This window comes from Nipponia nippon, unplaced genomic scaffold (assembly GCF_047370975.1).
Source record: "Nipponia nippon isolate SJK-2023a ecotype South Korea unplaced genomic scaffold, ASM4737097v1 scaffold_11, whole genome shotgun sequence".
Lineage (NCBI taxonomy): Eukaryota > Metazoa > Chordata > Aves > Pelecaniformes > Threskiornithidae > Nipponia > Nipponia nippon.
In genome coordinates this window covers 6,203,231-6,224,038 of record NW_028262302.1, presented here as the reverse complement: position 1 = coordinate 6,224,038, position 20,808 = coordinate 6,203,231, and the positions used below count along the sequence as shown (strand labels likewise).

General features: G+C 42.0%; 1 protein-coding gene across 7 annotated transcripts in view; it reads right to left on the bottom strand.

Annotated features, from left to right (window-relative positions):
* Positions 1–20,808, bottom strand: part of TTLL5 (tubulin tyrosine ligase like 5) — a 151,590-nt gene that overhangs the window by 128,136 nt on the left and 2,646 nt on the right. For 6 of the 7 annotated variants that reach the window (XR_015702251.1, XR_015702252.1, XR_015702253.1 and 3 more), the window contains exons 3-9: positions 18,116–18,225; positions 16,135–16,217; positions 15,213–15,319; positions 14,539–14,669; positions 13,894–13,976; positions 11,820–11,889; positions 11,441–11,525 (exon numbers count right to left, since the gene is read on the bottom strand). Coding sequence is in view for 4 of the 7 variants with exons in the window: in XM_087747363.1 (XP_087603489.1) it covers positions 11,441–11,525; positions 11,820–11,889; positions 13,894–13,976; positions 14,539–14,669; positions 15,213–15,319; positions 16,135–16,217; positions 18,116–18,225 (669 nt within the window). In the remaining 3 variants the exon portion in view is untranslated. Of the gene's footprint in view, positions 1–11,440; positions 11,526–11,819; positions 11,890–13,893; positions 13,977–14,538; positions 14,670–15,212; positions 15,320–15,956; positions 15,993–16,134; positions 16,218–18,115; positions 18,226–20,808 lie in introns of those variants that run through there. The other variant, XM_087747366.1, reaches the window with a different exon arrangement.

The window sequence follows — 20,808 nt, the reverse complement described above, 5'->3', positions numbered from 1 at the left end:
TTACAAAACATTAAATGACTCAAATCTACTATCAAAAAAAACCCAATCTTTAAACAACAGAATCAAATGCCAGCTTAATACATTCTCCAAGAGCTGGTTTGACAGCCTTACTAGCCTCATGCTAAGTGCAAGTCTGCAAATGGAAAAGCCAAGTTATTTCCAGAGCCTCTATCAATAGCCTCTGAATGTTAGAATGGTGACAGATCACAAGTACAACGCTGGCAATAGCCCACACCCCTTACACTGTGTTTCGCACTTGCTTGGGATGGAAGAGCGTTACTACCACTGAAATAACAGTTACGATCTCTACAGTTCTACAGCTTTTCATACTATACTTCACCATATCTTTCTTCCACTGTAGTAACTAGGCTACTCATCCACCACACTTGTTCTCTCCAAGACAGACAAGAGATTTGCATGCTACAGAATGTCTTGCTTCAACAGAAATTTACAGGTTATTTTTAGCAACACTAAGGTCACAGGAACAGGCCTTACAGTAAGTGTGGAAAGTAGGAAAATGTCAATGCTTGTGAAATCTTCTAGGTGTTAACTTGAGATTATAATAAACTCTTGAGAAATCTTACAGTCTTTTAGAGGATGATTTCACTTTGGGGCCCTGCTCTTTTCCAATTTTGTTTTGAGGCCCCACTCTTTTCCAATTTCAGGCCCCCCCCTCTTTTCCGATTTCAGGCCCCTTCTAAGAATAGAATATCTGTCACCTAAAAGGTAAGAGCCAAGATCCTAAAAACAATTTAGAAACTATATGGTAAGGTCGCACAGAAAATAAAGGGTGAGCCTGATGTTTTCCCAGTAACACAATTTACCACAAGCACATGCTGCAACACACTGCACGAGCTATTTTCCTAAGCACTAGAGGCTTCATGCCCAGGTATCTCATATTGCTATAATCCAGCCAAAGAGTGATGAAGGCACAAATAACTGAGGCCAGGTCATCATCTGCCAGGATAGGACTGTTTCCTAGCCAAAGCATTACTCGTGGATGCTGCTATGTGGGAGCCTGCAATCAGCCAGGAATCCAAGAGTACTCCTAAACTGGAGACTGTCCACACGCGGAGGTGCATCTTCAGCCAAAGGAGACTATTTTATCAAACGAAACTCTTCAAAATGCTACCTTCTGCTCACTAACACCACCTCTTTCTTGCTCTGCTTCAAGCAACTCTTATTTTCCCCCCACTGTGATCCAATCCTGTCCAAGTTCTGGACTACTCCACAGGCTTTGCAATGCAGAGACCCAACACACTTAACACTGCTGTGTATTGCTGGTAGTTAAGTTTGTGTGGTCTGAATGGTCCAACAACTGGATCCACATTGCTTTGAATTCTTACAAAGAATTTTCCTGTAGGACTTGTCAAGTGAAAAAAAAAAAATTAAAATCTAGGAACAGGGGAAATTTTCCACTATTCGTCAGACAGGAAGGTTTCCTGCCACTTCAGTGCATTCTCCTGACTCCACCTCATCTAAACCAGCAGTTCATCTTGTTAACAATGTGAAACATTATAGAGGTAACCAAGAAAGGAATGGATGTCTGTTCTGTATCCACCATGAGAAGGATATGAACTCTGTTCTGGCTTGAATTCAGATTTGCTTTCTCCACAACACAGGTTCTAACCACAAGTTTTCAAAGCTGGATTTCTCCTGTGTTGACTGAACTCTCTTCCACCTGCCAGTGGACTTGGGGGTGGAGGGAGACAGGCAGAGGATGCAGGAGGAATGGTCCCCTATCACAGCATTAACCTGGGTCACCTCTGTGATGCATATTACACAGATACATAGCTCACAGCAGCAAGGACATAGGAAGCACCTTCCCCTGCCATGATGTTATGTACTGCTTGTATTCACTGTCTAAATTGAACAATGAGTGATATCAAAGATATTCACTTTCATTAACTTGTTTCCCTGGCCTTACTGCACTCCCATTTTCTCAAAGATCCTCCCCTTCTAGTGAATCTTGTCCTTTTAAAATCTGAGGACAGGGGTAAGTTAAGAAAAATAAGAACACCTACTAACATGATATACATGAGATTAGATTCCAAAAGGTTCTAAACAGAAATATTGTGGCAGAGCTTCTACACCAAAACTACAGCTGGAAACAAGAGAGGTTAAACTGAGGTTGCCTGCGCACTGTTCAGTTTCCACACGAACTGCTGCCAGCAATACAGCCTCCCAGGCAGAAGTAGCAGCAATCATATTGTGAACAGCCCTGGCAGCCTCCCTCCCTTTCACTGCAGCTTCTCTTTCCTCAGCGGGACAGAGGAGATGCTTTTCATTTCTGAATTTGAAACGTAGAATAGAAAAGTGATACTCATACATTCAATCGTTCTGACACACCTGCCCATGTCTCAGCTGGTCACAGCCAAGTCACACAGGCACATGCCAGCTCGGATGAAGGCAATAACCAGTTACCTTCACTAGCAACTACAAACTGCTACAGAGCTCACCTTCAACAACAGCACGTTTGCCTTCCCTCTGGCTGCACTTTCTCTTGGATCAGAGAGGGAGAAAGAGCAAGCAAAAGCAAGCAGTAGGGTGGCAGTAGTGGCAGCAGATGGCCTGGGCAGCAGGAACAGAAAATCAAGGGAGAAATCCTTACTAATTTCTTCAAACTCCAGAAGTACTCTCAACCTCCAGACTAACACTACATCACCTAGAGGCAACCCAGCTCTCTGCCTCCCTGTCATGCTTCAGACTAACCCTGTTAAAAATCACCTTTGGCATTCAGATACTGACAGATTACTGCCCTCCCTCCCCATCTTGTAAGAATTCACTATAAGCCTAATAAGCAACCTTAAGCTCCACCTTCAATAGGCCATCTACTCCACAAGTGACATGCAGCACTTTTCCCTGTTGACCTAGCAATCTACAAAACACGTCTCAGAGCCCACATTTATCTTTAGAAATCCCCAAACCCACCACACCACACCAAACTTTGATTGGCCCCTAACCCACACCCCTACATTGCCTTAACCCAAACAACCTACCCTTTTACTGTCACTACCCGAGGGGTTGTACACCACTTTTTGCCTTATCCCCAGCATCACTTCAGGAAATGAATTGACCACAAGGTAAAGTTTGTCATATGCAAGTCATTTTGGAAATACGTAAACTGGATCATTAAATATTTACATAAGATGTTACATGGCTTTGCATGAAACTTGGCAGCTCTGGCATGCTTATTTGAGACATCTAGCCAGAGCCTGGGAAAGGAAAAAGAGAAGAGAAAAGACCCTGGAGTGGGAAGAAGGAAAGAATAATCCTTTTTCTCTCAAACAAGTGCTACAGAAAAAGCACACATTATGATAGTCTTTTCCATGACTACACACAGGGTTCCTGCCTAAATGTCCTGGAAACAACCAGTGTAGTGTTTCTATAAGCACGCTCTTCGCATCTTATGCTTGGAGTCACTGTCTCAGTCCCTCTTCCCTCCCCTCGCCGTGCATTAGAGTTCGGCTTCCCTGTTAGTCTATAGCTGCCACCTTGTTTAGGGAACTAAGGCCACATAGAAAGCTGTTTGCACCATTCAATTCTCCTTATAGTTCCCATGAACTGCTTTTAAAATCAGAATGAAAAGAAACAAGACGCCCTAAGGGAACTGTTCAATGGACAAGAACTAGTAGATGAAAACTACAGTTATTCCCATTTTTAACACTATCAAGGTCTGGACTCCAAAATGCCACCTGGGACCCAGTTACCTTGCAGTACAGGACCAAAAGCAGAAAGAAGTCTAGAGACCATCACAATCCCACTATCTCCAACATGAATATTTTCCACAGCATCCACCTCATATGTCAGTTAGCAGCTGAGTATCAATAGGAACCAAAGCCTGTAAGGGAATTACTAAACGTACAAAGGAGTCTTTGACATATCTATGATGGCAGACTTTCTCTAACCAAAGCTGGATAAAATTATTCAAATAGCTCTATGTTAAAGAACAAGATCCAGGAGCAGTTTTACCAGATGTCCGCAGGAACAGGAAAAAAAGCCTTATTTTCCTTTTTTATCTTTTCATAACAAATTTGCAAGTTTTCAACTTATGCACAACCATTAACAGTATTTTGAACCCATAGAGCATAAGGAAACACCATGAGGGTGACCGAGCACTGGTACAGGTTGTCCAGAGAAGTTGTAAAGTCTCCCGCCTTAGAGATATTCAAAAGCCATCTGGACATGGTCCTGGGCAACTGGCTCTAGGTGGCCCTGCCTGAGCAGGGGGGTTGGACCAGATGACCTCCAGAGGTCCCTTCCAACCTCAGCCACTCTGTGATTTGGTGAACTACTTCCGTTTCTCACATTCTCTAGTTTCTCATTGCGCAGACTGCCACCAAGAGTTGCCTACCCTCTCCAATTCTTTAGTACACTGACCCTGTCTGTTAAGCGCAATGGTAGGGTCATGTAGTTATAGCCAGAGACCCACTATGCCTGGGTAGACCACCCTCCGCTACCCAAAGAGAGACTCAAAGGACTGGGGCAGGGAGGAAGTAATTTGAGGAACATGGAAGATGAGGAGGGGTCTATAGAAGAGATCAAAAATGAATTTCTTAATTAGCATTTAGCTACCTTTCCTTCAGATTTTGCTAAAATACGCCATCAAGAAGACAGGTTGCTGAAGCTAGCAAGATACACTTCTTTTTACTGGAGAATGGTGATATGCTATGTCAATATTATAACTACATTGCTGCTAGATATACAAATATTGCTCAAGGAGCCAGTTTTCCACTCCTTTTTTTAAACAACTCTTTCAACAAAAAGAGCAGTTTTGATGAAGCTCAACAAGAATAGGTTGTTCAAAATGAAACCCTTGTCCAAGGACCCTAACTGAGGGCCACATCCTATGCCACAGACAAGTGTTTAGCTACCTGCCATGGGAACCAGATTTAACAAAGGGCATCACTAGGCCATGACTTAAATATATATAGCAAAAAAATATTTAAAAAAATTATTTTACATTTATATAAAAACATATATAGTAGGCTTCCTTGCAACTCTCAAACAGTAGCAGCCTGAGGCCCAACTACCCCATTTTACAGAAGAAAATTCAAGGTAAAACACACATAGTCTAAAATCAGGTAACAAGTGTCTGTGTAGACAGTAAATTTCTATTAAAAGACATATACAGATAGACAGACAAATAGATCTTTTCCCTCAGTGGTTCAAACCCTGCTTATCTTAATTAAAAAGCAAGGAAGCAGCAGAAAGTCTCCTGGCTTGATGCACTATCCACTGGTCCAAAGTCCAGTGGGGACATCTAGTGAAGAACACTGCCCCACAGCTTCTGTGTGAGGTAAAGCCTACCAAAGTGGTTGTAGTCTGATCCCAGGTGTCCATGCAGAAGTGAGTTACGCTCCTTAAGAACCGGAGGCCTGCCAGGCAGGGGTTACTGCAAGGGGGACCGGGCTGCTGCAGGCCGCCCGGCCAGCTCTGGCCTAAGCACAGCCTGTGAGGTAATGTGAATTCCTTGGCGCCAAGCGAGCACCTGAATTCTTTGGAAACCACGGGAATCCAGCACAGAAAAGGTAAATATCCCAGTGGAGCCAGTGCTAATTAGGAAGCCAGGCTACTGAAGGAGGAGGCGCTGTGAGGCTGAGGGGGGGTCAGCTCAGGCAGCAGGATGGCAGCCGCTGTGAAGCCCGGCTGTCTCCCCTGCCATTACAGGAACTCTCATGTCCCTCAGGGAAGTCTCCCCCAGCTGCTGCTCCCTGGGCCCTTTGCAAGAACATTTGGTTTTCAGCTCAGTTTTGCTTTTTTTTTTTTTTAAATCTATTTTTCAAATTCAGTATAAATCTGACTAAGAAGTTCCTGCTGGGCTAGGACCCTTCCAGCCATTCAGGCTCAGAAATAAGGCTGTCTAAACCTGGTAGTTTAGGCAAAAAAGTAGGCTATAGAGAAGTCACCCCAAAACAAAGAGCCATTTCACTATGAATTCCCCACACCATATGTCAAGTCCCCATTATGTCTGCAGGCACCAAGCAAAACAGGTCCACCAGGCTCCTTTCTGTCCCACAAGGAGGTACACAGAAGGTGGGAAAGTCAGACGGGAGAGAGAGAAGTGTCCCTAGCTGGTAAAATGGGGAAGGCTCACAAACAGCACAAGCCTCTCCTGGCCCCATGTCCTCTTCAGCTGTACTTCAGACACAAGTCAGGCTTGTTATTCTCTCCTTGCATGGATGCCCCTCCAAAAAACAGCACAATCCATTAATTCAACAGCTGGCTGTAAGAGCAGCCTTGGGACCTCCACTTAGCTGGGCTTGGTGAGTCACCTTCAAAAGCATGTCAAAGTTTGTAATTAAGACTGTAGTTTATTAACAATGCACCTCTTATTCATACTAGGATATAAGAGGTATGTGAATAAATATATTCCATCACCTATGTTGGAAGTCTCAGATAAATAAAACTACCTAGATTTTTAGCATATGATCAGATGACTGAGTTACACCCTCAGGCAAACCTGGACCAAGCTCACCAAGACCATCTCATTCTCCAAGCCTATACCTTCGATGCAGAAGTCCCAGCTACAGTTCTCCAGGCTGTGAATCACAGATGGCCAATCTAGATGATAATTGTCCTTTCCAGCATGAAGTTGCTAAATATCTGCCAATTTAACAGATGTATGGCAGCACACTTTGTCTACTTTTTTTTTTTAAATATGTACTAGAAAAGTGTTCTATACCACATTTTTCAATCCAACAGACAAGTATCTTAAGTCACCAAGTGCTGCTTTACACCTTAAGCACAGCTTCAGTCTTGTTTCAAGCCTCAGGAAAGAGAAAAAAATCCCATCCCACTCCCTCCAAACAGATCACCGAATATCCTCATGTGAATTTATTAGCAGCGTTCCTTCTAGAGGTGAACCAGGCCCAAAATATGCAAGAGGAGGTTTGACAGAGTTTGAGGGAGGCAAGAACGGAAAAGTACTATTGTAACAAAAGCTGAAAATAATAGAGCACATTCACTGATACCATTCTTAGTAACTCTCCAAGAGTCTGATACCTGACTCTGCTGACCTAAGGCTCTGTCCCTACTAAATACAGCTTATTCCACAGGAAGTGGGGTGGAAATAGCTAGAAAAAGGAACCTACTCAACATCAGCCCTTCCTAAGTTCTACCCAATATTCTTTTAGGGAATAAACAAAAAAACCCCTTTGAGGTGAATATCTTCCTGAAAAACTGCATTTAAAAAAAAAAAAAAAGATAACTTTGGCCAGGGCAAACCAAACAGTTATTCAGTACTTCCAGCACAAATCAAGCAACAATACCTGAAGGCTTTGTTACACACCTCTGGGTACATACCCTTCACATCTCCTTCAAAGGAAACTTTCTTCACTCTTCCACACTGAAAGTGAAACATAAGTTACACATGCTGGATCCATAATCCCTTTCTTCTCCTCAGCAGTGAAGCCTCACATTTCACTCTAGATCATGTCATGACAAGTCTATCTTTGCAAAGAGAAACAAGGCCTAAGGAAGTGTCTAGTCAAACATCACAAATCTGTATTATACCAAGTCTGTTCCTTTTAAAGATTATTACATGTTATGGTTTCCTGATAGCACGCCTTTTCTGGTAGAGGTCACCAACTTTACTGCAACAGTCAGGTTCCTCTTCTACTTGGAATATGCAACGCATAACACTGGATGGGAACATTAGCTTTCAAACAGACTAAGAAAAAGGGAAAAAGAAAATTTTCCAGAAGAGGTCACCCTGACTACACTTCAGAGACTACCTACCTTCAGAAAGCAAACTCAAAACATGGAAGTCACCACAGTGCACCACAAGCACTAGTGGAGGTCACGAAAACAGATTCCTTTGTTCTGCTGGTGGGTTTTCCCTTAGATTGCTTCAATATCACCTTTGATTCCAGGCCCTGGTCTTACCTACCAGTTCTCTGCTACAAACTGCTTCCATTCTTAAGCAGTGTGGGCTTTTTTTCCTTAAGAATAAAAAAAACCAGCTTCCACTCCAAAAGGTTAAAGCATCCCCCCTCTCCCCACACAGCTAAAGCTTTGTCCCAGCTTTAAACCAAAGCATTACACTGTGTGAGGTACTAAAAGGGTCTCTCCCAGCACTTAACTCACACTGTTAAACGAAAGGCAAAAAAGCTAAACAGGAAGCCAGAATCCAGTAGCTCCAGGTTCTTTACCTCCTACGAACAAACGCTGGGTATGGGAAACAGCCACATCGCTAAAGCTAAAGACCACTAGTGCCATCTGGAGGCTATACAGAACAGCCCACCTAAAGTTTTCTGTCAACCTCTGCTCACATTTGAGTGTTGTCCTCCAAAGAGAGCTTGCCAGCACTTGCTGCACAAACATACCAACTCTACAGCCACAGAAGAAGGAAAAAGTTTAAGAGTAATTAAAGATATTGGTTGCAATAAATTTATACCTATCATGTGAAAGCATTCAACTACAAGTCTTGCTACAAGCCTTTAGCCATAGCTGACACAACAGTCGAAATTGCTCAGTGGGCAGTTGAACTTCAGTAACAGAACTAGAGCTACCTTCCAGAGTCAGGACTGTCCTCGGACCAGACATAACACCTCATTATTCCTTCTGCACCAGCCCCACAGTTATACTGGTACAACTGACCGTACCACAGAGCAGCATTAAGATACCTAGTGCCACAGTTAGTCTCCATAGACTAGCTACCTCTCAGAGAGCTGTAAGATGGGATGCAATTTGCAGGAAAGGATAACTACCATTAGTAATACTGTGGTGTCCTGTACATATATGTTCCACTTGTCATGTATGTGGACATCATGTGCTCTAGATTTGATTATAGTTTAAACAAACAGAATCTAAACATGTATAAGACTGTTAAGGATTTTAGAACACTAAAAAGTGATTTGCAAGTATTACTGCCACATGGGATCTTAGCAAGATGGAGAGTCCAGAATTGTTGAGACTGATGTTTCTGGATGAATACCAAGAAAGAAAACTTAAGTTATTTGCTCAGGGTTGACTACAACACTGTTTCAAGCTCTAGAGGTGAATATTCTGAATGTCAAAAGAACAAAGAAATTTAGCCAGCCAGCATCCAGGTTATCAAGTAGGGACACTGGCTCACATACTCAAAGAAATCATTGTTTCAAGAGACTTTTTACCTAGGATAGCCCAAGGATAGCCCAAGTGATCTACAGTCTCACTACCAGCAGGAACTCCTGGACTATTATCTTCCAGGAAGGTATTTCCACACACTTGAAGGATAAAATGATTATTGGGAACAGCAAGCACAAATTTTCCAAGAGCAAATCACATCTGATGCCTCCTGATTGCCTTCTAGGATGACATGAATGGTTCTGGGGACAAAGGGAGAGCAGTGGATGGCATGGCTCAAGACCTGAGCACTCAAATGGCCCCTGTAAAGCTAGAGGAATGGCCTAACAGAACCCTCATGAACTTTAGCAAAACCAAATACAAAAGTCTTGCACCTGGGAGGAATAACCCTGTTCAACAGTACAGGCCGGGTGGATAGAAAACAGCTCTGCAGAACAGACAAGCAGTCCTGGCAGACAGCAAGGAGAAGAGGTAACAGTTAAACTGCAACAAGGGAAATTCTGATTAGATATAAAAACCACAGATACATTCACAGTGAGAATGGTCAAAAGTTGGAACAGGTTGTCAGGAAAGACTATGGAATCTCCATTCTCGGAAGATATTCAAAACTTTATGGTATAAGGCCATAGAGCACCTACCCAAACTTTGAAGAAAGTCTTGTCTTGAGAAGGAGGTTGGACTAAAAACCTCCAGACTTCCCTTCCCACCTAAATAATTTGATGATTCTGTCTTAAGGGATTCACTAGAACTGTCTGACCCGTGTATTTCAGTCAAAAGAATATAGTTGTTTCCTTCCTCATTTCCTTCCCTAGACCTCTACTACGACTAGAATTGTTAAAAGGAAAAAAAAAGCATACACATCCCCACATACACTTCCCCTCTCAAGCAAAACATGTTACTCTACTGTCAGAGACAAAAACGCTATCTATCATGGAATTGGCACACTTGCCCCCAAACAGAGTAGAACGCTTGTCTCTTACGCAGACAGATTTTTCCAGAAGTAAACCCCTTTTTTACAAGATCAGCAGAACTACCTTTAAGACATTAATAATGGTGCAAATCCTACTTTGGAGGCCTGCTATGCACTGCCCATTTTCAGAATATCCTAACAATCTACTCATATATTCACAATCTCTTCACTTTCCAGTAACATTCAATATTAGCAACTAACAATTTAATTGCTGATTCCCAAGAGAAAAGTCCTGCATGCCAGGCATGTTTAAGGTTCCTTTTCTAAAGTGAATATAGTTGCCAAGTTTTCCACTGACCAACATGAGCTACCCCTTCCTGCCCCCCTTTAGGGAAACAATCTGTTCACATGATCTTTGCAGGCAGAGGCACATCACAACACACCTGAAGGGGATCTGTTCATCAATTTAAAGGAGGATAATTCCCGTGGGATCATTATTAATATATACTTTTGGATTCATTATCTGGTTGGGATAAAGGTAAGTTGGATTCAGTATCTGCCTAAGTCAGAGCCATGCAGGCCTGGACCCTAGAGATATTCTTTCTGGGTATGTCAGATGTGCTTATAAGACAGATTCAGCATTGCTTAAAACTGTTGCAGAAGACAGTCCTATGAAGCTGTCTTCTCAAACACCACTACTGTTAAGTTTCTGGTCTGTTGGAAATTCAGAGGAGTGATTATTTCAAATTTATTAGTTACTATAAATAGGTATTTAGCTAAACTTCTGTGATAAAAAGAAACAGGTATTTTTGGTAGCTAAGTGTTCCTCCTGGGAATCTTAAGTATCTTTCATGAATTACATGCAAAAGAAAATTGACATCTTGCAGGGTAAGAACAGTGAACTAGTCTAAACCCACTTACTCAATACTGTAGAAAATACAAATACTGGCCTAAAATTTAAAAGAGCCATTGAAAGTGTTAAAACAAAGGCCAATACAGCAAACAACAGGTCTCCAACTGCTTTTGTCTTTAGGATTAAAGAGAAATTGACAAAGTTTAGATTCCCTTCATCTTGGAGGATGGAAAAGGGGCACAAATGCACCAAGAGTCCAAAGAGGTTTCAAGAAGAACCCAACCTTGAGAATGAACATGCCAATAATAGTGTGTGTGGCCATTCAACTGTTGAGAGTTGAAAACTTGCTTTATTTATTACATACGTAACAAAGTCCCTCACTAAAGATATAATAATCTATATAAAGATCTAATAATAAAGATATATAATAATCTATATAAAGAAAACTGATGGGACACAGCATGATGAAGTATCATACATTTAAACTCTGCAGAGCTCCCTAACTGGCACTTCCCTCATTGGCTATTGTGTCAGGAATAGAGAGGCAAGCCAAGATGTCTCTGGATCACCAAGTGCAGGTACACCAAGAAAGAAGAAACCTTCCGTACCTGGTCAATCCTTCCTCGTAGAGATAGATGACAAGTGGATCATAGGACGTAACCAGAACATAGAGGCGCACATCGAATTTGAAATCTGAAATACAGTTGTCAAGAGTCAGTGACTGCAAATATCTTTCAGAAATCATATCCAGTTGAGGAATTTCAACAGACCCGGAGAGCAATTAACCATTATCTGCTGCTAACATAGGTGCCTGAAGCTTTCCCAGTTGAAAAGCTTCCAGATTTTAAGGAATTCTCTAGTTAAATTTTTCCAGTACTAGAGGAAGATAGACCACTCAATTATTCAACTAGATTCCTGCCAAGGTTGCAGAGATCCTCAGGTGTGGAGTTGGGGGAAGAGAGAAAAGCAATTCCTAAGCACACTCACCATCTATGAGCAGGGGGTTGCTGATGTAACGAGAAACCAGGATGTTGTCTTCCAGGACAATCTGGTTTGGCTACAGAAGAACAGAGAAGCCAAGAGTGAAAAACAGGAGGCTTAAGGAATAAGAAGATGACTACATCAAACCCACCATTTTTTCCAGCCTTTCCCTCCTAAAGCCACTCTGTACCAACAACTATGTTTGTGGAAGGAAGAAACAAAAACAAAATGAAAAAACACCACTGTCAGTCACAACATACTTAAGGTAATTAGATCCTAACCAGAAGCCTGGGAATAACTACATTATAAAAAAAAAAAAACTGCCTATTGACTCTTCCAGTTAAGTGCTCCTTACAGATTTAACAGCCACATGGCAATGATGTAAAATAGGCAGGAAGAAAACACATCTAAGAAGTGACTGTCACCCTGTTTGCTTCTCAAGTGTTTAACCAAACACATGGAGGAGGGGTTTAGAAGACACTGGAAGAAGTACGTAACTGTAGTTGGTGAGTAAGTCACAAGTGAAGAAAATGACTCCTCAACTTGTGATCTTTGTAGCTAGATCCTGGGCTGGTATCCAACCTTTTTGCCTGCATGAGTAAATACCTTCCACTGAGGTTCAGTTCACAGCAGGGGCTACTGTACCGGGAAGATGCTACCCTTGTAGCTCAGAACAGAAAGCTCTATCTATGACAAATATACATCGCAAATCATGGGATCTGTTGAAAAAGCTTTTACTTTTTGCTGTATGCAAGCCTCTCTCTTGTAACCAGTTTTAACTACTCAGACAAACAGCTTCTTGCAAAACATTTTCTTGCCTTCAGTTTGCAAAAAAGCCAAGAGAACCCTGTCATCCTGCCTTTATTCAATTTTGCTTGTATTCAGCCACATCATGAGCAGGAAGCCTAGCATATAGAGTGCATATATACAACGTGAGGGAACAAGCTCAGCTTTCCTCAGCGCATCACACAGAAGTGAGAGCCTGTTTTATTATGGATCAGAGAAATTCAAAGGTTTCTTGTTTTGTTGGGGTTTTTTGTTGTTGCTTTTAAACACTTTTGTGATGAGATTCTAGAAGACACTCCCTTAAATGGCATCACACTGAAGGAAACTGAAGTCTTTGGGCCAAACTAGCTGAAGTGTCTCTGGAACATATATACACAAAGGGAGATTGGTCCCAGAAGGGTCTTTTCCCCAGTTCATGGCCAACTGCCATATAAGCCTGAGCTCGCTCCTCTCTTTCAAGCAAAGAAAAAGCTGAGTGCAGCTCTGGAAATACTGACCTCATACACTTGGCGAATTGCTCCCTTATTTTATGGGAAATTATCCAAGTAGAGAACAGATGAGGCAGCGTGACCCCTTCAGTGCAGGGGAGGCTAAAGGGGTTTGAGTGAGTGAAAACAAAATGACTCACCAGTCAGTTTTGCTGCTGAGAATATTTATTGGAATCCCCTCATGTATTTGGCTCCTGCCCAGATGTATTTGTTACCTATGACAACCTACCTCCCTACAAAGCCCAAAAAGGGCAAAAGACACTATAACCAGCACATTGAAATCAAAGAACCATCCCCATTATACCTCAGTAAGACCACATTGGCATTTAGATAACGCAGCTCAAAGACTGATACACATAAGGTTTCATTTCAATTGGTCTTTTCCGGAGGGAAAAGGGAGACAAGGGGACTGTGTAAGGACTGTTTAGGTCGCACAGGGAAACAACTAAGGAGAATTCTGGGAATCTTCCCAAGGCCAGTCTACTGTCAGCCACAAAGAGAGCATGAAGCAGCACACCTTCCCAAACTGTCTCAGGGAGCATGAACTTGCTCCTAATAAACTAAGACTTGAAAGTAGGTTACAAGATAAGCACAGCATACAAAGAAATAGATTGCATTTGGTTACGTGGCATAGGCCCAGGCAGGCTTTGCCGGCTGCTCAGGACCGTTGAACTGCTCAACAATGTATGGTTGAAATCCAGAGCAGGGACAATGTCTGGTTAGATGTTTCCATGCCCCTTGCCTGGAAGCTGGCATAGTTTTGCAGACAGTGTTACTGAAGAGCAGTCCTTTTGCTGAACACTTACATTGTTTATCAGGTAGACACCTCGACCCCTGGAAGAGGCCACGGGCTTCACTATCCATGGGCCTCTGTCCTTAGAATAGGTATCTGGTTAAAAGAAAACAGCACAAGTCTGAAACATCTTCCATTTTTCTTATTTACAGAGGAGCAAGAATCAAGAATGTTGCCTACAGTAAAAGCTTTAGAGAACTCCATGAGCACATCAAAGTCTACTTTTTTGATGTCCTATTTTACCCCTTGGGACTCACTGCAATTATTACGGCCCCTCCGTGAAGCCTCTCCTTCTACTCTGATAGATTAATTTCTCTGCTCTATGCCTCATTTTGGCACTTCTTTCTTCACAATATCCCTGACTAATATCTGGGAGTACTGAATTTGATCATCATTAACACTATGCACAAAAAAAAGCTGAATTCTGGAGACTTAAGCCCACATCAGCTTCCTGAGGACTTACACAGGCATGGAGTAAACAGCAGAGTAGAAATTATGTAAAGAAATCATGTGGGCCTTTTCCACTGTCTTTCCAGCTTCCTCTAACTTTGTTGCCTTAAGGACTGGCATGATCAATGGCTGGGACATTAAAAGTAATTCCCTTCCCCCTATCCAGTTATTTTGCTTTAGGTCTGGACATCATCAGCTATTCACTTACTGCAGAAATCCTGGTACTCTGTCGGGAGGATAAAGGTCTGAGGTAAGATATGGAATGTCTTGAATCCATGGGCCAGCTGCATACGACTGACGTTCTTGTATAGTCTGTCCTTTCGTGTCAGTTCATATGACCTGAAGTCCCAAAATAAGAGACTATTTTTTCCCCACATTACAGCAACTCTTCATCCTAGTTACTAAAGCATCTGTAGCCCTGTCAAATGTCTAAACCCTAATCTGCAACTACTCTTCAGATTTACTGTCTCTGTCCTATGGCCGTATTAATAGCCATCCTCATTTGTAGCACCTCTTGCAATTCCCAAGACAGACTGAAGCACAGCAAACTTACAATGATGTTTGTAAACTTTAGCAGGTGACATATGACTCCCTCTGTAACTAAGAACCCAAAGCCCCAAATACTTTACTTATACCACTAAATAAAGAAAAAAAAAATTTTTTTAATCCAGTATTTGGGCTACAGACAAGCACTTCAACTCCCATACTATCTCCCCAAAACCCCCAAGACCGTTTAGAATGAAGACAGCAAGTTGCACAGGCCCAGTGCATTGGGACTTTACAGTATCATATATACTCTTTTTTTTTTTTTTAGATATCTACGTTCAGATTTTTGCAAGCCATCACAAAGATGTTCAGCAAAACACGATATCAAGGCCTTACCTAGGGAAATGATTGACTTTCTGAATATCTGTAAGGGAACGCAGCAAGTAGGGCTTCAAGTGTGATCCTGTCCACATGAGATTATAATCGCTGCTATTAGGGTGCACCTAAGAAGCAACATAAACACACCACACACATAAAAACATAGAACTAATGAAAAGCACCACCACTTGTCCTACAGACTGTGACCTTATGTCTATGAGACCAAAGCAATTCTAGTTTAAGACAATCTCCTCTACCCATCTCTAATATTAGGGTAACTCTAGCCAGACTCCTGTCCTGCTAAGCTACCATACAGTGGTGCTGGGAAATAAACATGTCATTTTTCTAAACAAACTTGTGGGTTTGTTCTTTTAAACTCAATTTGTAAAACGCTTTAGATTTCTTCAGGAAACTTGTGAGACAATTCCTTAACATGGTGTTATTCAGAAGAAAATCTACCATACACACACCTCTCAAACTGTCATTAGCTGCATTTAGGACATTCTTTAGAGCATGACAGGTGCTAGAAGAGAAACATGAAACACTACAGCAATGCTTGCGTGAGCTTGCAAAGGTTGAGAGACTAAATCCTTCAGATCTTCCCAAGGGTGTGAGATGATGCTTTAAAAGCAAGAAGAGAAAAACCCAACTTCAGCATCCCTTTTTCCCTAATTTTGCAGGCTTAAGGCTAAAGGGTACTCCTTTGAGAGCGCAAAATCACAACATATTTCCTGTCTGACTGGCAGAGTATGTAAAAAAAACCTCAAGAGGATCCACAGCAACTTCCTGGTTCTAACCCTGCAGAGTTAAAAAAAGAAAAAAGGTACAAAACAAACAAACCACAAAACAAAACACAAAAAAAACCCAAAAACATAATCAGCATCATCATTACCACTTCCCAGACCAGTACATAATCAGATCTGAAGATCATTGCACTCACCTCATGGAATCCATGGGCAGTCAGAATGCTTCGAACCAGACGGCTGTCTGTTCGCACGATCTTATAGGACAAGTGGTAGCGCTCTGTTAATAGGGCAAGAGACACGATATTAGAGTCTGCACCTAGAAGAATAAAGCAAAGTTACCTATGCTACAAAAGAAGAGAGAGGAGCACCACAGGATTCAGCACAGTACAGATGCACTTAATCCACAGTGGAGCATCCACACTGTAGCAGCACATAACAAGCAAAGAGTGATAAGAAATGCCTGTCTGTCTCTTGGGGCATTAACTCCAATGATGGCATTGAACTGACTTACATCAATCCTTACGTATAATATTGCTGCATCACTGAACCCTATCGTATCAAAATAAAACACAGAACATCCTAACAAATGCCCAGTTGTTTGTTTGGTTTTTTTTAAACACCTCTTTATATAGACTGCTTTATAACACTCCAAACATGATTTCAGCTTTTTCTTCTCTATTCCTAGCTAAAAGTAATCATGCCATATGCCCCTCATTGACATGGCTAGCTTATATAATGACTTTTTAGATCCTGAAAACCTAAAATAAAACACTGAATTTTTGTTCACATCTCATTCACCTGTACTGATCTTCCAATAAATAACAGCAAAAAATAGTAGGAAATAAAATAAATAGGACAAGGAAAGAAAAAGAGAAAAATCACTATCCCAGTAGAAAGTCATAAAAACAAAAGCAGTAAGCAGCACTGGAGGTATAAGATAAACAGAAAGCAAGTAGCAAGACTAGAGGCCAGCTGTCATAGAACAGGATGTGGCAATCCAAAAAACAGTTCAAAGAAAGTAGAAGCAGAAATTGCAACAGTAGAATACAGAATCACTTGGAAAAGGCACTTTACAAAATGGTTCAAACTGAGAATAGAAAGATGAAGACTAGATTAAACCTTAGGAAATATGTTCTACCAATAAAAATAAGTCTAAAGAAAAAAGTAAGAAGTATCATAATCTGGGACCAGGCAAAGCTCAAGGAAATTTAACAAGTTGAACTATTCAACAGTAGACTTGTTAAACCAGGAAAAGCCTCTACCTCCTGAGAAAAAGCAGAAGAGACACCACACTCCAGTTAGAATACAAGTTACAATTACCATGAGCTTCTGCCACCATTCAATTATGTTTTTAACTCACATGAAAAGGATCAGGAGTTTCCAACACAAATCACCTTCTCCACCCCTTACCCCAATGAGCCAGAAGCATTTCTGCTTGGATAAGATATTAGAAATGAGGGCATCAATTACCTAAGAAAGGGAGAAGCAAGAGAAGAAAGAAGTGTCAGCATCTTAACAAAAAGAAGCTGAGTAGATTTTAGCTTTTCTCCAACTCAGCACATCCAGAATGAGCTCCCAGGTGTACACACCCGCAAGTACTAACTCTTGCAATCCAGAGTGACTGTCTGTAACAACTCTGCCTCTTATTTAGAGGCTCTCCCTTATTTGACACTAGACAGGTTTGGTCTCCCGACTCAAGTGCTGCCAGAGCAGCAGTCATTTTGCTTACAGCCTTACAGTTGTGAGGCTATAGACACAGAGATTTGTTATTATAGATTACTACTGTTCCTACCACTGTGGGGCTGGCTGCTTTATTTCCCAGGGAAACCCTGTCAAAACTCACTGCAATTCTTCGCTACAGAGCAATGCATTTATATTCTGGTTGTAAGTTCTAGCATGGCCTCCAAGTTTGATTTGCAAGCAGACTGTTCCAACTCAAAACACATCAGGACCCAACGGAGGGACAAATATAGACATTTGTCACAATCCAAAGACATGATAAACATTCACCAACTGATCAAGCATTTCTGAACATCTCAGTGCTCACAGACAAGAGAGGGTTGTAATTTCCTTCCTACCATGTCTTCTTCACCACCACAAAGAAAAGGCAACATCCAGGTAAGAGACTTCCACCTCATGCCTTCAGGCCAAAAGCTGGCACATAGTTGCACCCACCTCCAATTAGGCGGAGGTAGCTGTCGTTGGTCAGAATGGCTTCAGCATGAAACACCAAGACGGGGATCCGCCTGCAGCCGCCACCAGTCCACTTGATACACGGATGATCCCTGAAATGGCAAGACAGTAAGTTTAAGCAAGTGTTGAGCCTCATACACACAGCAGTTACTTACAATGAGGACACAGCAATTCTCCATACCTGCCCATGCTTGCCCACCTAGCCTGTGGGCAGGACGCAGGCAAACACACTGTGGGAAAATATCGGAAGATTGGCAAAGAGGATTGGAAACACTCAAGTGACTTGCAGCTGGAGTATAGAAAAATATATCATTCTAATTGTTGTCTATCCTTGTGTGTTTGACAAGTAGAACATCTGTGTTCAGATAACATAGGCTTGTGATACACCTAGAGGCACCCTATCGAACATGCTTTGGATTACCTGTTTCTGTTTGAAAACCAGACGGCACTTGGAGAATGACTGTAGATTACAGAGAATTTAATAAAGTCACCCACACACACACAGTTACAGTACCAGACGTGGTTACTCTTACAGAAAAAAAGTCAGCAAAAATTTACCTGGAAGGTGGCGATAGATCTTGCTAATGTTTTCTTTTCAATAGCCATTACATATTTATAAAGCATGTGCATATAATTGTACTATTTGTACAAAGCTACATTTAAGGGCATTATTTAGGCCATGGGGAAAGATAAAAATGGGGTCAGCAGGCCTTGAATACCTGGCAGGTTGATTACTTGGGCCCCCTGCCCCTGTCAAGGGGGTGGTGATATGTATTCACTGCTGTGGATACAGTCTCCAGACTGTTTTTTGCTAAACCTACCAAATATGCTAATCAACATAGCACAACTGAAGCATTAGAACAACTCATTCTCTCCCAAAATATTAACTACAGGGCAAATGGAATTGTTTACAGCAACAGATTGCATGGTGGGACCAGGACCTATTAGTCTAGATGTGAAGATTCATATAATAACCCCTGAGAATGCCATATGGTTCTGTACCCCAACTTCCCCTCCTATGTTACATCCTTTGTTGATATCAGATTCTCGAGATCTTGTACTTCAGGTATCTTCAACAAGACAAGTGCCTTATCTAGAAGAGACAGCATTGGAACGGTGTTATTGGTGTCACGAACCCAACATCGAATTGACCTTCAACCTGAAAAAGCACAAGCCATAGCTCTTCAATCTGTGTGGGCAATTACCCCACATCAGGTTATCAAAGCCAGACTAATATTAGCTGAAGGAGCTGGAGCAATGGCATATGTGTTACTGGAAGGAGATGACACTCCTGTTTTCCTCCCTTATCACAGGTTGGCTCATCGTGCTTTGTAGTCTTGTACTAGAAGCACACGCCATGGATACAATTCCGCAAGACTGACATATAAATACCTGCATTTGGTTGGCCCCTACTGTAACTAACTCATCTGCCTTTGGTATTGAGAGAAGATTAACAGCTGCAGATCTCCTGACAGCATGTTTCATTGGCCTGCCAACCCCAGTAGCTATATTACAGAATTATACTAAGTGTTTTGATATTAATGTTCCTCATTGCTATTTTTTCTGAGTAGGTAACAGCTGTACGCGAAGGAGCATTAAAATATTGATTGGCAGTGGACTGCCTCCTTCTTCAACACCATAAACACTGCTCCGATTTTGAAGGCATGTGTTGCTTCAGCATAACTGATCAATCAGCCAGCGTAGAGGACAACATTCAACGTCTCCAGGAGTTAATGCATCAAATGAAACAACCTACTGGTGGTACCTGGCTCGCTGAGTGGTTTAATTCCCTGACAGGATGAGTGGGACACCTGATTCAAAGCATTATTGTAGGGATATGTTTATTCCTTTTTCTATATGTTTATTACATGCCTCTGTAAATTACCCTGCCCTACACCCCACAGGCCCAGATGAACACTTCCAGCTTTGCTAGCCCCAGCAGAAGGGGTCCATTGAGCGAGGGGGTGGAATGTGGGAAAATATCAGAAGATCGGCAAGGAAGATTGTAAACATGCTCAAGTGACTTGCGGCTGGGGTATAGAAAAATACATATATTATTCTAATTGTTGTCTCTCCTTGTGTACTTGACAAGCAGAACATCTGTGTTCAGACAACATAGGCCTGTGATATACTTGCATGGTGGGACCTGTGTAGATAGGCACCCTATCAAACATGTTTGAGATACCTGCCCTGCTATGGGCAAGATCAAAGCACAGTGGTAAACTACGCCTGCATAAATCCCTGAAGAACAGGGGCAAACAGCAGGTTCAGTGATCCTCTAGCATGGACCGAGCTCTGCGGTGCCTCTGTCCCTGCTTGTGTGCCTCTGCCCAGGTGCTGCTTCAGGGATCCCCTGGTTGGTGAGGTAACAAAAATAAATTTACTCTTTGCATTTCAGCCGTGGTTTTGTGGTTGTTCCTGTGCCCTGCCTGTGCTGACTCACACACACATGCTAGGCACCCTTGGTAATCAGCTATATAGGGAATCTTCCAGATCATCCTCTTTTTGGGTTGGTCTCGCCAGTCTAAGTCAGAGTTTTGTTTAATTTGTATTTATTTAACCAAGTATAATTTGGGAGAAACCCCACAAGTTTTCACAGTTACAGTTCTCTGGATTTATAGCCTGGAAACAGGATCTATAATTCAGGATAAACCATAATTGCTGGTATCCACACA